This window comes from Pelodiscus sinensis, chromosome 13 (assembly GCF_049634645.1).
Source record: "Pelodiscus sinensis isolate JC-2024 chromosome 13, ASM4963464v1, whole genome shotgun sequence".
NCBI lineage: Eukaryota > Metazoa > Chordata > Testudines > Trionychidae > Pelodiscus > Pelodiscus sinensis.
In genome coordinates, this window is record NC_134723.1 from 45,764,167 (window position 1) to 45,780,744 (window position 16,578).

A 16,578-nucleotide genomic window follows, 5' to 3' on the forward strand; every position below is an offset into this window, starting at 1 on the left:
TTTTGAATCCACGCAGGATCTGCCCTACACAGTTTATTTGTAAAAAGGGAGGGGAGTAGCAATCCCTCTTTCATACTTTTTTGTTGAAAGGACAGCTCTGCATTACAGGGAAGTGGAAACTCACATGTTCGTTACAAATGAAGCTTTACTTTTTACTAGTTACCTAGGATACTTCTACTAAATTAAAGCCAGTGCATGTTTTATTCATGCTGCTGGCTCCTGTTATAAATGTAATTAACCCTATTTGTATGCCGTGAACTAGTACCCTTAAAATATTTATGGATTTGCTTGTTGCAACGCCCTTACTACCAAAACGGTTTCCATTATTCATTCACCTTTGGCAGTTTGGTGCATTTCTTTTATCTGTTGAGGATAATACTTTAAAAAGATCAGAATGGCTTCTGATCATTCATCACGAATCGCATATGGCTCAGAGCATCCGAACAGGCCCCTGCCGAGTAGATCGTGGATCCTTTCATCTCTGAAAAGCTCAGGCCCATCCTGGAGGGCACTTCATGCACAAGCCACTTAGTTCCCGTGCGGCATGATCCAATCCCATTGAAGTCAACGGGAGCAGGCGCCGATTGTTGGGTCCCAATTCAGAAAAGCTCTTAAGCCTGTGCTGGAGTTCCTTTCCTGAGCAGGGATGCCTTCTCTGCCCCTTCATTCATGTGTGCTGTGTAGCTGGAGAGTCCAACCCTAAGGCCGGGTCAACACTGGCAGAGAAAATCGATGCAAGATGTGCAATTCCAGTTATGGTAACTGCATAGCTGGAATCAACATACCCGGCATTGATTTTTTTGGGGAGGTGGCCCCATAGCGGGAGGTCAGCGGGAGAAACTCTCCTACCGACTTCCCTTATTCCTCGTGACTACGAGGAGTTCTGGGGTTGACAAGGGCGCCCTTGGGTGTTTGATTTAGCAGGTCCTTTCCAGACCCACTAAATCAAACTCTGGAAGATCGACCTCCGGAGCGTTGATCTTTGCAGACGTGTAGATGTGTCCTAAGTCTGGCCCGCTGATCCTTACAATTGAACGATACGTGAAAAATATTGTTTAAAAAAAAAAATCTAGCTCCACCTGCTAATTCTGAAGTAGCTGTAGATTGATACATTGTGAGTGCCAGTAATACTGTCTGGGATCTGTGAGGATATTTTTTACCTTAAAGATTATTGAGAGACAATAGATTTAATCCGATTAACTGCAACGAACACCCCATGTTGTGCATGCCTAGTCTTTTTAATATATTGTATAATGCATTCATTTTTTTTTTCTCTTCACCTGTCCACAATGTTGCTCTCCTTTTGACGCATCTTTGCTTGCTGTTTTTTGTTGTTGTGCTTGTATCCCCCCCTTTGGCCCATTGCCATCATGTGCTCGCTGCCTGCTAATTAAGACTCAGCCAGCTGTCCGATCGCTGAAACGACCCCTCGAGGCAACCTTTGACCTGGTACTTGGACCTTTCACCTTCTTGCTTTGCATGTGACCATCTTAGATTGCATGACTGCCTTTTCGTTTGGTACTTTGTGTTGCGCCATGAGGAGGCTGCCCATCCTGCGCTGAAACGTGACGATGTTCTTTCAGACGTGACGGTCTGTGCCAAGGGGGGGGGGCAATTCTCGGTTTCGGCCTTTGGACGCTCATAACGATCTGAGCGTTTCTTCAGGAAACCCCAATGCATTTCTGGAGCCATTTCATTATCCCGCTGGTTTTAATCTGCCTGCAGCATCTGTGGCCTTGTGAAACCTGGGGTAGAGTCTGATGTATTTCACACCTCGGGTCCGAAAGGCATTGAATGTGTCCGAGAACCCTGGGAATACAATAGAGAGAGGCTTGGCAGAAGTCGATTTTTTTGTGTTTTATCATTTTGAGGGATAATACGGATGCTATCTTTAAGCATTTTTTTCAGTGTTTCTCCATTCGTTTGGACAGTTGCACAAAATGATGGGGCTTACACTTTATTGATTATAAATTTCAACGGTTGCAGGAAATTATGGCGGGATCGGATAATAGGAAGCTCAGACAACAATTATTTAATGACAGTGGCCACGGAGATTCAAAAAAGTTCCAGCTGTTAGAACACAACTTGCCAACTTCACATATCACAAGGGAGCAAATCAGTAGCCTTATAGCAAGCCCCCTAGTTGGTTCCCAAGCAACGTTTTTCCTACTTTTGCTCATCTGCAAATTTCAATTCTTCTCCACAGAAATATTTGTTTTTAATCTGTGTGTGTGTTTGCAGTGAGATTACCACTTGCCAGCAATTACCAATGACACATATAACCCTTCCAACTTCAACGTGGGGTTTTTGCTGTATGTGGGCTGCCCGACAGGAGGTTGTTACTAACGTGGATTTTTTTAATCTATTCCGTCCTGTTGAGACTGTCCAAAATCTTGGATTTCCATCCGCCCCGTTTGCGACACTGCTTTGCCCACGTCTTGCCCAAAGCGCGGCAGGCAGTTACCAAGAAACCACCCTGCTGGAGTAGGAATGGAAATGGGACACTCACTGGTCACTGGGGTCGTTTGCTAGTCATGATAATCCTTTAAGGGACCCGCTGAGGAGGATGGATTTAGGACCACGTCTCCGGGCTACGACAGGAGGTCATTGTAACCTGGTAACACATGTAAGAAAGAATAATTTCAAAGGGACTGGGCAGGGAACTCCATTACTCTCAGAAGCGACCCGAGCAACATCTTTGCCAGGGGATTTCTATGCACCACCCTGGGAAATTACTTTTGAGGCTGATTTTTACATGAAGGATCCAGCACCAAATGTTCCAAAATCCACAAGCCCCGCTAAATTGAACCCCGCGTAGTGGAGAGATGCCCTGAGAGTCTATGGAGCAGGTCCTAAATCCATCCTCCTCAGTGGGACCCTTAAAGAATTATAATGACTAGCCAAAAACCCAGTCGCCAATGAGTTTCCCATTACAGTCAGGCTATGTCTGCACTGCCCCCGTTTCGCACAAAAAATATGTAAATTAGGCGAAGCATGGAATATCATCACGCCTCATTTGCATAATTAATGAGGCTCCGTTTTGGCGCAAGAACTCTTCTGAAAACAATGCGGCAGAACGACTCTTGCGCTAGACGGAGGTTTTTGCGCAAAAAGGAGCCGTGTAGATGGCTCCTTTTTGTGCAAAAGCCTCCTGCGCAAAAACAAGCCTCATGAATTATGCAAATGAGGCGCTGCGATAGTCCGCACTTTGCCTCATTTGCATATTTTTTTGTGCAAAACGGGGGCAGTGCAGACATAGCCTCAAAGCAGAACTTTAGCGAGTAAACATCCCGCATGGACACAGGGTTCTGAGGGAGAATTATTAACCAACCCGTTGGCCAATTGTCAGTCTTATTGGGATTCAGCCAAGCGGGCGGCATCCCGTATTTATCTTCTGTCACTCGGCTGCTCCTACAGGCAGGGTGGTTCTCACGCTGCTTGGAGGGTTGGCTTTTCCCTTGGCCAGACCCATCGTCATGAGTGCCCGCAGCAGTGCCTAGCATGCAACTGCGGGTCGGCCCCAGGCAGGCCAGGGAGCAGAGATGACCCCATGCCGTTTCGATGACCCCTCACCAGCCACAAGCTGCCCAGTGTGGATGACTCGGCAGGCCAGCCCGTTCCCTTTGGGGTCAGTACTTGGTGGCATGGGAAATGTGCTGCTAGAGGATATGCTCACGGGCTTACGCCCTACTACATGGGTTAGTCTTTAAGGTGCCACTGGACTCCTTGCTGTTTTTATTTGTCCCCATGAGCTGCTGAGACCGAGGCCTTGACTGATGGAGGCTGTTAAAGATCTCGTCTCACTTCTCACAAGACTTAGCTTTATTTGCCCCACAGTCCTGGCCAGACTCCAGCTCTGCCTTGCCACACTTTTTGATTAGAAATAGTCTTGCTTTCCTGGCCCCAAACGAATCCACTTCACACTAGTGCGTGGCTGTGTGCTGTTAAACTCGTGCTTCACCCCAGAGGCAGCTGCATTCTGGTGGCAGGTAAAAGGATCCCTCTGAATCAGGACAAATCATGGGCCTAGTGCCGTGGTGTCCAACACGCCCACCACAAGCCACATGTGAGTGTCCAGTTTTCACGTGGACAGTCCGGTATTTGTGGGCCCAGAAAATACCAGACATGTAAAATGGCCACAGCAGTGCTTGTTTTGTTTTGTTTTGTTTTGTTCTCAACCAATTTTTGTTCTGCCATGTTCGGGATGTTCTGGCAACCCTACATGTGGCTACTTGGCCAGTTGAGTTTGGCTAGGAGGCTCACAAAATTATTCCCGTTTTCAGAATAACGTGGCTAGTTGGCTAGAGCAGTAGCCACTCTTCAGAACTGGTTGGACACCACGGGCCTAGTGGCTTCAGCACTTTCCCACCCCACCTCTCCCCAATCCCTGCCCTCCCTGGAGGCATAGGCAGTTAGACTCACCAGGGAAATGTCTTCAGGGACAGCCACCCGGGAGAGCCGTCATGGGACTCCACGGCCCAAAGGCCGTCGCCTGACTCTGGAACGGAAGCAGAGCCGGGTACCCAGATACCATCTCTGGGCCATTCCTGTGTGATCCCACATGTGCCCCTTCTGCTCAGTAGAGCAACGAGTCTATCGTTCTCTGCCGGGCACACGGCAAGCCACTTCCCTGGAGTGAGTAATTCCTGCCTGGGTTTTCTAGGAAATACCAGAAAAAGAAAGTTTCCCTTTCAGGCAAGATTTCTACAGGAGCCTACCTGGACCAGACCTTTGGTCAGAGCGGATCAGCGTAGCTTCTCTTGAGTCTAATCCCTGGTGCAGCTACGTCAGAAAGGATGTGGGGCACCCACTACAGAAAGGACGTGGACGCATTGGAGGGAGTCCAGCAGAGAACAACCAAAATAATTAGGGGAGGATTTGAGAGCAGCCTTCAGCTCCCTGCAGGGGGGTTCCAAAGAGGCTGGAGAGAGGCTGTTCTCAGTGGGGGCAGAACAAGGAGCAATGGTCCCAAGCTGCAGTGGGGGAGGTCTAGGTTGAAGATTAGGAAAATCTATTTCCCTAGGAGGGTGGGGAAGCGCTGGGCTGGGTTCTCTAGGGAGGGGGTGGAATCTCCATCCCTAGAGGTTCTTAAGTCCCGGCTTGACCAAGCCCTGGCTGGGATGATTGAATTGGGGTCGGTCCTGCTTTGGGCGGGGGGCTGGACTCGATGACTCCTGACGTTTCTGCCAGCCCTGGGATTCTGGGATTCTAAGTCAGTGGAGGTACTTCTGTTTACACCAGCTGAGAGGTTGGCCCTGAAGGATCAGCACGACATACATATACATACCTATGCTATTAAGTAGCCTGGTTATATATATATATAGTCTTCATAGAGAAAAGTCTCTTCATCCCATCATTCTCAGTGACATTTGAAATGTTTGGGCTCGGCACCTTTATAAATGAGACCTCTTCGCTAGGTCTCTAAATGTGGATTTAAGTGCTCACCTTTCGGGACCCACCTTAGAAAACTTTCCCCAGTGACACTCACAGTCTCTCAAACTGACCCTCTCCGTCCCGAGAGATCCCCCTCGTGCACTCTGCTCTGGGCCGCACACAGGGTCCAGTGGGAGTCTGGTGTTTCTCCGAGAGCCGTTTGTGCAAGGCCCGTTGCTTCGGGGAAATGGATTGGGTTAAAACAAAAGCCAAACCAAAGTAACCCTGGCACCCGGCGTCACAAAGGCCCCTTTTGTCTGGAAGCAGCTGGTGTGACGTTTCTTCGATGCGCAGCCTCCTATGGCCCTTGGAAACGGACGTGAAACCTGTTTCTGGACCGCCACAAATTGTTGGGCGTTGCCATGATCCAGTCTAGTGTACATTGCCATCCATGCCCTTGGAGCAGCCGCTTCCCTCCTGTCCTTTCTGACGCGCTCTGCATGGCCGTAACCCTTTGCTAGCTAACGCTGCTTGTGCTTCGCAACCTCGACTCCCATTCCTTTGACGCAATAGGAGCCGTCGACACGGCTCATCCTATTTTCCAGCTGGCGCTTTGCAACGTCCCGTCAGCTGGGCAGAAATGACCTGCTTCTGTTTGGCTTCCGCCTGCCTGAGATTGCACTGAAGTCAAAGGGGAGTTACATGCAGAACGTCTCGGGGTAATTGAAAGGCAGTGTCTCTGATCACTGTGTGTGCATGGGGAGGGGAGTAAATTCTCATCCTGGCACGATGAAAAGCCGTAAATCAGTCGCAATGCTCCTATTTCCTAACCACTCACTACTGTGTTGTAGAGACACGCTTTGTGACGGGTGAGTCCCTTCCCCAGAAAAGCTGGTTCAAGGCTTTCTCCCAAGGCCGAGCAGGAAACAGGTTTGACTGAGTGGAGGTGTTGTAATGTGCTCGGATTAAAGGAGGAGATGTGCTGCATAGGGAGACAAACCCCAGCCTTGTCACTTGACGTGCTCCATACAAACGGGCAGCAAGAAATATTCATAGTGCCAAGGGCTGATCCAGTGTCATGCTCTTGTAACTCCGGAGCGACTCTGCTGAAGTCAAGGACATTGTTGGAGGTGTAAAGCGCTTGTAAATTAAAGGAGACTCAGGCCCACATTAAGGACGTTCATCATCTCTAGTAACAAATAGAAACCCAGACATACCACTGGAAATCGCTTCATTTTGCCCCCATAACACAAACATCATCTTCATGTAAACGTGCCAGCGCACAGAGGCAGATACTTAACCAATATTAGCAGAGGCCAGCTTTTTTCTGTTGCGTTGTTGCTTATGCTAATTGTCTCATTTTAAAATTGCTGTCTGCTATGTTTCTCTTAGCTGATAGTTTTAAAATACCTGTTGCCTGCAACTGCTTTTTGTTGTGCCCCGCCCGAACGATTTCCTTCGTTTTTCTGCGTGCATAAATCAGTCCCATTACAAAGCTTCCTTAGCCGTCCTAGCACTCTTGTTTGGACCCTCTCTTTGTGCCTTTACTAACTGCTTACCGAGTAAACCTGTGATTTTACCTGCCACTTTCCCGTGAATAGCTGCTCTTCTGTTTCTTGTCCTGCTAAATTGATACAGTTGCAAGAGATTGGCAGGCCAGGCCCCATAGTATTTATTGCATGCTGTGTCTAATTTTGGTTTCTTTCTTTTTTTGTGTGTGTGTTACTTGTCTTTAACAACTCCCTCGTCCACAGGCCCTGCCGCCTGGTGCACTTCAACCTTTACCAAAGAGGCCAGCACTTGAAAAAAACAATGGTGCCACCACAGTCTTTAACCCAAGCGTTTTCCACTACCAACAGGCTCTAGCTAACATGCAGTTGCAACAGCCTGCATTTATCCCTACAGGTAAGTTCTCTTGTCACTTTCTCCATCTGTTTTTCCGAGACAAGAAGTGTTCTCCTAGAGACTGAGTTAATGAGGGGGTTTGTAATCGACCCGAGCAAAATGCACACAAAGCTGCAGTAGACGTAATTTAAAAGCCACGGTATGTTCCTATGTGGTGTTAGACGTTTTCCCTTCACCTACTACAATTCAAAGCTCCAGGCTTTTAAAAGCTCCTTCTGGGTCGTTCTTTTTGTAACCAGACTAGGACGAATGGCCACATTTCTCTAACTCATACTTCTTGTTGCTCTTCTTTATTGTTCAGTTGGTGAATCCCAAACTGCTTCATGGACTCTTGGGTAGCGGCACCAGGTCACTTGAACGTATTTTGTATCCCTCGCTAGAAAACCAGCTTGTGCCTTTCCAAAACCCATCCAGCTCAGTGACCCCAAACGGTTCGGCGGGCCCCGACTTTAAAGAGGAAATGGATCACTTCAATACGTACAAATCACAGACTTGCTTAAAGGCAGATGTTTCCCCCTCTGCCAGGTTTTTTGGCCTAAGCTTTTTAAAAGCAGTTTAATGCCCAAACTTTTGTTCTGCTTTTTACGTCTCCAGATAAAACTGAAAGATGCAGTTCAGTTATTCGTGCGTTTGGGGTAGGGGTACAAGAGTGCCAATTAGCCGGTTACGTTATTATTCATGGCCCTTTTGGGACCATTCTTGATTTTAATCATCTTTTCCTCGACAAGGCCTCAGAGAATTTGTGCCTAGATTTTTTTTTAACATTGTCTCATTCACTTGCCCCAAAGATATTTACAGAAATATTTACACACCAACATCCCTCTGAACAGAATTAATCCATCACAGGCCTGTTCCTGTCCCAGATGAAGTTAGTGGTAACACTCCCCTGAACCAGACAGTGCAGGAAGGAAGAGCAAATGGGAGACCAGATCTGCCCGCCACAGACAGGTTTGTCCTCAAGCTAGATGATCCAACCCGGACTCCAGAAACCTAAACCCCTTTGCATGTGCGTTCTGAAGCTTGGCTAATAAAGGAAAGAGGCCAACAGCTTTTGGCAAAGGGGAGATGGAATTTTCACACGAGAAATACAAAATAATCAGATGTCAGGGAGGGCTAAGACTTGGTCTTCCATGTTAATAGCTTTTGGGGTTACCAGAGCAAGTAGAAAGCACCGCTGATCATACTCTGCAAAGTACTATTTGAAGAGTCCACCTTAGCTGTCAAAATACTCCCCTCCCAGGTGCTCTGTAAGTTGGTTTTCCATTGGAGTGCAGCCCCGCACCCCAGCGTCTCCATGACAGCCTTGCAATTTGGCCTTTGCGATTGTGCATTCTGCTCCATTCAGACACAGCCGGTCTCTGGGCTGGCGGGTGGCAGCCCGACAGACTCCTCCCGCATGAAGCCAGGCAGAATGTTGGCTTTGGTCTTGTCTCAGTTACATGCTGCTCAGCTGGGGCGCCACACAAGGGAAGCCCCAGCCAGCATCTCAGAGCGGTGTCAAGGCCAAATAAACTGCATCTTTCAGCTCACTAGAGAGGCTTTAAAGGCTGCTGGCAACATAGCCCTGTTAAAAGTTTGGCGAGCCAGCAGGACAGGCAAAGACTCCAAAAGGCGCGGTTCTTACCCGTGAAACACTGTCGCCTCCAATGTGGTCAGTTTGCATATTGGCACAATTGTGTCAATTGTGCTACAATGTCCAGCCCCCGCCCCCAAAGAAACTCACATGTTTGATGTTAAAGAATGCAGACCGGCCCCGGCTCTCATGCGGCTACTCGTCACGTAATTCCAAGAACGGGAGCGCTCTACCCAAGACTCCAAGAATAGTTTTGGTTTGCTGGGATCTTAAAACTGCGTTTAAAATATCGATGTCCCACTCTGCAGACTCTGTTCTTGTGCATGTGCTTTAATACTGACTGCTGCAGAGAGAACACCTGCTTTGAGTGACGTTTATTTCTAACACTATGGCTTCACTAATGAAATATCCCTTTTGTTCATCTTTCCACGCTTCACTGCATGGTGTGCAGGGTCAGTGCTGTGCATGACACCCACTGCAAGTGTTGGTAGGTTCCTCTACGCAATCTTCTTAACTTCCCTACCCTGAAAGAGACAGCGCGTTTCTGGGCGCCCGTGGGAACGGGGGTGGCTGAGCCGTGCGACTGACTCTCCCGGCGTCTGGATGGCTCCGAGGGTTGTATCCCTTTAATTTCCGTGCAATGTGATAATCTGTGGAACTAACAAGAGGGTCTGCTTTCCGCACGTGTGTCTTGGGGGCCTGCGTTTGGCCAGGCCAGGGAAAAGAAATGACCGTGGGATGAATCCTGTGGCCTGGCTGTAGGTTGGATTTGAGTCCCGCCTGCAAGAGTGTTTCCACTGATTTTTTTAATGCCCTAGTTCTCTTCAGATTGCTTCTCAGACCCAGCCCTTCGGCTGCTGTAAATTTGCAGGGCTCTGTATGTCAGCAGAGCTCTGCCCATTGGCGGCGGCTGACGTGTTGCCTCAGTGTGCCGAGGACATTGCCGGCAAACCATGTCAGAATGACCCTGGCGCTGGGACTGAAAGCAGTCCAGGAAAGACGCGCTGCTGTCAGAGCCGCTATTGCAGGATTAGGGTGGTGACTCCTACGCCCAGTGTACTCGTGCCCGGGCTATATGAAGAACCAGGCCTTGCTGTGAAGATCACAGGGTCACTCACGCTCTCCCATCTGCCATAGCTGGATGCAGCCGGGTGGCTGAAGGGTGGACCTTCGGCCTTCTCTGGGAGGGAGCTGGACCTGAGAGAGCCCATTGCCCTCCGGCCAGCCTGTCGGGGAGGGGACGCTCCCAGGGCGCAGGGCCGGGAGATCTGAAAGCCCGTTAGCAGACATAAGCCGAGAGCTCTTGCTTTCGCTGTCAACTGTCTAGTGCAGCTCAGAGCTCCTTGGCCGCCCTCCAGGCCAGAGCAGTCTGTGGGGGCCCTGGCTTTGAGGCCGCCGTGGCCTCCAGGATACCGGACTCGTGAGCCAAGTGCTGGCTCCAGCCGCAGCCGGGCCCACTCCGCGCTGAGAGCAGCTTCGGGCCCTGTGCCTCGCCCTCGCTCTGGGTAATGGCGCTGGGTGCCGGCTAGCGGGGCCCCGTCAGACAGCGGGGGGAGGGAAGCGGCAGGGGGCTGCCCTCGGAGTACACGCCACCTTGGCTCGCAGCTCTTCCTTTCGTTGGCGCGGCCAAAGGCCCGGCTTTGACAAGCACCCTCGCTGTGCCCGAACACGGCACCCAGCCACCAGTCGCTGGCTGCGGGGCCTCCCCGTGTCCCATCCCCCCTCACCCTCCCCGTCACTGGGTGCAGGGCCCTGCCTCATCCTCCCAGTGGCTAGCTGTGGGTCCCTCTCCGTTCCCCAGTCTCTGGGTGGGAGCCTGTGCCCCATCCCCCCAGTCACCAGTGTGGGCCCTCCGGTTCCCCATCCCTCCAGTCACTTGGTGGGGTGCCCCCCAATCCCTACCCCGGCCCCTAAGGCTGCTTCTGGACCTGCAGCTGGGCCCGATGACAGATCTGAAGCCCTTCCAGCATCTCCCCCAGGCCTGTGCAGGGTTGCCCGGGACACTGCTGGGGGTAAGGGAGCAGCACATACTCAGCCACAGGCAGATGAGCAGCAGGGCTGCTGGCAGCTAGCGACCTGCAGTCGAGACGCTGGGATCAGGGTCGAGCAGCGCTCACCACTGGCCGTGTGGGCAGACAGGGTCTTCCCCTTGGCTGAGCTCAGCTGAACCCTCCAGGCCAAAGGCGGGGCGGTCGGAGTGGGTCTCTCCCGGGGCTGACACTGACACAAACGGGGCACTGGCCGAGTCACGAGGGTTGAGCCAATCTTCCTGCCCTTCCATCGGGCTCGTTGGCCAGGGCAGTCGTCACTCGTCAAGGCCCCGCCAGCCCCCCAGGAAGCAGCCGTCTCCCTGCTCCGTGCATGTGTTGGCAGTGCTTCCTCGCCCCGCTGCGTGGTGTCCCGGCAAAGCTTTCTGGGTCTGACAGAAAGGTGACCGATCTCTACTGTGTGCCATGGTTGTCTGGCCAATCCCGGCCGCTCGCGCCTTGCGGGGGCTGTTTCTGCTGAGGTGGATCGTAAACCTTGGGAATTGGTTTTTTCCCCTCCTCGCTCCAAGAGGCAGTTTTGCCAAACCCACTGGAATGGTCTCGAAAGCAAACAACGGCGAGTGCGTACAGACGCGGGTGGCTGGTGGCTCGCTCGCCTTGCCGCCCGCTCTGCTCTGTACCTGGGGGCGGGCCCCATTGTTGAGAGGGCAAGAGACCACGTTGCGGCTGCTAGCCATGTTACCCAGTAGGATCCTCGCTGTAATATGTGCCGTGACGACCGTGTCTTGTCGGAAAATTCGCTACGGCGTGCACCATGTACTTTGAATTCATGAGTGGGGGGCAAACTTTCAAAGCCGGCTGGGACAGGTGCACTCGCCAAAAGCCGCCCACCCCAAAGACTGGCCGTCGCTGCGTGTCTACCACCCCTGTGCACACAGCGGCGTGAGCGGCTTGCTACCACCCCCCGTCCCATCCTCCTTTGGAAATTTGGCCCCTGGAGTCTAATACATCATTGTTCTGCTTATAAATGTACTAAGTGTTGAGAATGTTTTGATTTTTTCCTTAATTATAATTGTAATTGGCTTTTCCCCTTTTCTCTTTTTTTGTTTTGTTTTGTTTTGTTTCCAACGCTGTCTTGCTTTGCACTGTGATTGCATGCTGCGCCCCGGTGTCTCCTTCATGACGATGTCACATGGCTTTGTTGCTGTGATACCTGCCACGCCCCCCAATCCGCCACATGTTGCCATGGTTCCAATAAACGCGCCACCCTTCCCGTATGTCGCTTCCATGGCTCCCTCCTGAAAGTGCCCGTGATGCACGGTGCTACGCCCACCACTGTGTCTGCAGCAACAACTCCTGCCACCAGCGTCCCCTTCGCTGCAACAGCGACAGCCAATCAGGTTTGGCCCTTTCAATGGCTTTCTTTCACGTGGTCAGCGCCTCGGAGGGGCCCGATCCGGGGCGAGGCGCCCTGCCTCGCCCCGTCACGCCCTGCGCGGCCCGGAGGGGGGTCGGAACCTCTAATAGGGCGCTGGGCCTCGCGCGGGATCGGGCCCTTCCCAAGGCAGCACGTATGCTTTTGGGATCGGTGAGGGGGCGCGGGTGGGTCTCCGGTCGCCGTGGTGATAGCCATGGGACAGGCCTCGGAAAGGCCAGACTTCAGATGCCGGCAGGGGAAGCCTCCCTAATCCTGGAGGCTCGTGGGAAACGTCCCCACGTTCTGCCGCTCTCCGGAGTCGTGCAAACTCACAAAGGAAAGAGGCTTTCTCCCAAGCCGGAAAGGACCCCTGAGGACCGGGCTTGCCTGAGGGGCTTGGGCCTGCCTGGCCCTGGCTGGGCAGAGGAAGTGGGGGGAAAACCCAAACCTCTGTTCTCAGTGAACACGGGTGAAGGTTCATGTGTGTTAAAACAGAGGCAACTCACCTATCCCGACAGTACTTCCAGCGTACTGGTTTGCCAGTGCCGGTAACACGAAGAACGCCATGCATGTTTGCCTAGCCGTCATTCTCTCCAAACCGTGGCTCTGACGGTATTAAACTGAGATGGCTGCTTCCGCCCTAGCCCCGAGTGCGCAAAATCTTAGGAACGCTTCCTTCCGCTCACTAAGCCACAGCCTGCGCTCCCTGTGAGGTAGGCACTTGGGCAGCCATTCCAGAGAGATTCCAGTGCTGCCCGGCTGATTAGCAGAGGTGTTTTGGTTTCTCCTGAGGGTGCACAGTTACACAGGCCTTGGTGCGCATCACAAAATGTCCCCCACACAAATGGAAAAGATGAGAGGGAACATTGACTGCCCTGTCTCCCGATTAGGCCAGCATAGAATTTGGAGCAGTATTTTTTTCCAGTTGTAATGTTTGCAGTTGTATTTAATTCATGGCTATGCTCAGGTTCAGAGCCGCTCACAGAAAAGCAGGTATCACCTTGTTCTCCTGGGCACAGCTAACTAGAATACCTCAGTAATTACCGAGGGCAGAGCCAATACATCTCTGGCAAGCTTCACGCAGACACAGCGTCTTGTGGATTGTAATGGGAGTTTTGCCCGAGCTCAGAATCAGCCGGGTGGAGATGCTGCTCTGCCCACTCTAGCGAAATCTGGTTTGCTTCTCTGGTTTTTGCTAGTTTCAGATCCAGCCGTTCTGATCATCATAGAGCCCCAAGAAGATGACACCTGTTGCTGTGCAGTGTTAGTGCTTGGCCGTGTGCGCTCCAAACGGCAGTGGACAGGGCATTTTGCTGTCCGACAGTTTATGGAGCTGGACTCCCCCACGTACAATCACCATGTACTCACTGGGCTTTAATGATGACGTGACTACGTAGCTACTTGTGCCTGGGAAGAGAGAGATGCAGCATCCATTTGTGTTCTCCAAGATACTGCTTTGCCCAGGGTTATGTGTATTGATTCGTCTTAAAGGAGCACTGAGGAATGGTCTCAAGAAAATGTTAACGTGAAATCTCTTTTACTGTAGATATCCCAGTTATCAGTAGATGAACTGAGTAGCAGCATGTTTGTTTCACAGATGTAGAAGTTACCGATAGAACAGTAAGTTTCTTTTTAATTATTCATATTTACCGGTTTCTTTTTTGAGTGTTAAAATCTTCTAAAAGTGCCACTTGAACCTACTCCTGCAGTTCTCTGCTTGCAGAACTTGCCGTCAGCAGGAATTCCACATCTGAGTCCAGGGCTTATGATAAACAACATGTTTTGTACAGTCCAAAATGCCTACTTTAAAACGTACCAATCTCCTCCTGATACAACTGCTCCAAGTACTGACAGATCCCAGGGGTGACATCCCAGAAACGGAAACAAGAGTTCGTGGGCAGTCCTTTTTTCTGGGGCCAGAACTAGATACATTCATTTTCTTCCACAATTTGATCTGAGGAAGTGGGTCTGGCCCACGAAAGCTCATCACCTATTAAACCCTCTTGTTAGTCTTTAAAGTGCTACATAGTCCTGTTTTTTGTTTCATGGAGGAGCAGTACTTCTTAGCCAGGATGGGCAGGGATAGTGTGCCTGGCCTCTGTTTGTCAGGAGCTAGGAGGGTAAATAATATTTTAATAACAAGAGTAAACTAAAAAATGTTTTGCAGTTAGTAGCGCACTTACTCAATTTGAGTAACTAGGACCAGAGAGCTGGTGTCGATCGGCATAGCTTCAAATAGCTTCATTGTTGCTATCCAGATTCACATCAGTGGAGAACCTGGCACCTAGTGGTCTGCCTTCAGAGATGCGTGTTCGCTATGATAGTTGTCTCAAAGGCTGCAGACGATCCCACCATCTTGCAAAGCCAGATGCATTCATGGCCTGCTGTTGCTCTCTGAGGGTACGTCTAAACTACATGCCTCCGTCGACGGAGGCATGTAGATTAGACAGATCGGCAGAGGGAAATGAAGCCGCGATTAAAATAATCGCGGCTTCATTTAAATTTAAATGGCTGCCCCGCTCTGCCGATCAGCTGTTTGTCGGCAGATCGGGGCAGTCTGGACGCGCCGCGTCGACAAAGAAGCCTTTCTTGATCGGCACAGGTATGCCTCGTGAAACCAGGTTTACCTGTGCCGATCAAGAAAGGCTTCTTTGTCGACGCGGCGCGTCCAGACTGCCCCGATCTGCCGACAAACAGCTGATCGGCAGAGCGGGGCAGCCATTTAAATTTAAATGAAGCTGCGATTATTTTAATCGCGGCTTCATTTCCCTCTGCCGATCTGTCTAATCTACATGCCTCCGTCGACGGAGGCATGTAGTTTAGACGTACCCTGAGGGTGCATCTCCACTGCACTCTTACTCGAAATAAAGCGCTATTCCGAAACGTCCTTTGGCCCTCGTGGAACGAGCATGTCAGGGACGCTGAAATAACATGCTCATTATTTCTAAATCTATTTCAAAATAAAGGGTGCACTCAAAAGATGCAGAATAGCTATTTCGGGATACTTCTGGTATCCCGAAATAATGCCGCAGTGTAGACATAGCCTGAGTGAAAATAGTAGAATATATTGCTCTCTTTTTTTGGATTTGTTTGCTATAAATTCACAGGGGTATCAGTGTTGTTTGCATGTGTAGGCTTTTTATGTAGGAATTTCACTGCCTTTTTACCATTGAGAGACTAAAGAAAAAGGCTTTCCTTAAGAAGTGGGTTGTGCCCACAAAAGCTCAAGATACCTTCTACATTTTTGTTAGTCTCTAAGGTGCTGCAAGACTATTTCTTAAGTTTATTTAAAAAAAGGGTTCATTGACTATGATGGAAGCCATTTTAGTTACATACATATGCAAATGTGTCTTCCTTTCATCTTTCCCCCAAGACAAAAAGGAAAGGAAAAGACTTGCATTTATGCCCTGGGGAAATGGGTTTGGAAGGCAGTTGTGTAATTACATCTGCAGGAATTGACATGAACTGATCCGGCTGTTTATGTCCCTGATTTCCAGTGATTTAAGTAAACTACGCTGTTTGCAGAGGGAGTGTTAAACATACCTGCAGATCCCTGCCAGTACCTGCCCTACTGCCTGAGGTAGCCTCGCTAGTGGCAGTGTTCTGCTTTCCGTGGTGCATCGCTTTTCGAAAACCCCAGACCGACTTGACACCTTCCGTGTGAAATCATTGCTCGACCACATGCAAAGCGACGTGTTCCACCTGAGAGCCATGCGTTGACTTGCAGGGCCTCATTCTTGATCTCTTTGCAGTCCTTTGGAGCCTTTCTGTCAGTGGACTTGTGCTTTTCTCTCGACTCGTTTTTCCACGTTCTTAGACTGAGGCCAGCAGTAATTGAGAACCTTTTCACAAGAGGCGAGGGGCAACCCTGTGATTTGAGTCTTTTCACGGGAGGGTCCTCGTTAGGGCCGGAGCCTGTGGCATTCCCAGGGCGTGGGAGATCTTCCATTTGAAACATATAGGTTCTGCATCTCGGAAGCAGCCTCGGAGAGTCTGAGTGACTCGTGTCGAAAGCCTTTGTGGACACAGTGAGACACCGCCCCACGCTTGCACACCCAAGTGTAGACCTCGCCCCTGGAAAGCTCTCGTGCATGTGCCTGTTCCATCCCGGTTCAACAGAGCACTTACACGCTTACCCTTCCAGTCCCCCCCACCGGCTCGGGAAAGCGCCTGGGTCTTGCAGCCAGCCCAGTGGTTGGTGAACAAGGACGGTTTCCTCAGGGGAGCCCCCAGAATAAAGGACCCCCCCGGGATGTCACCCGGGAGTTGGCACACAGGTGGGGTGCTGAGTTGTATGGGCCTGGGGTGCCCGGGCTGCAGGA

At 50.8% G+C, this 16,578-nt stretch overlaps 1 protein-coding gene across 11 annotated transcripts in view; it reads left to right on the plus strand.

Moving 5' to 3' along the window:
• The window catches only part of MBNL3 (muscleblind like splicing regulator 3), a 126,373-nt gene that overhangs the window by 99,136 nt on the left and 10,659 nt on the right, over positions 1–16,578 (plus strand). For 7 of the 11 annotated variants that reach the window (XM_075941148.1, XM_075941146.1, XM_075941141.1 and 4 more), the window contains 4 exons: positions 7,128–7,278; positions 9,303–9,338; positions 12,145–12,239; positions 13,803–13,876. In XM_075941148.1, coding sequence (XP_075797263.1) covers positions 7,128–7,278; positions 9,303–9,338; positions 12,145–12,239; positions 13,803–13,859 — 339 coding nt within the window. In that variant the 3' untranslated portion in view covers positions 13,860–13,876. Of the gene's footprint in view, positions 1–1,395; positions 2,991–7,127; positions 7,279–9,302; positions 9,339–12,144; positions 12,240–13,802; positions 13,877–16,578 lie in introns of those variants that run through there. The other 4 variants (XR_012906964.1, XR_012906963.1, XM_075941147.1 and 1 more) reach the window with 3 other exon arrangements.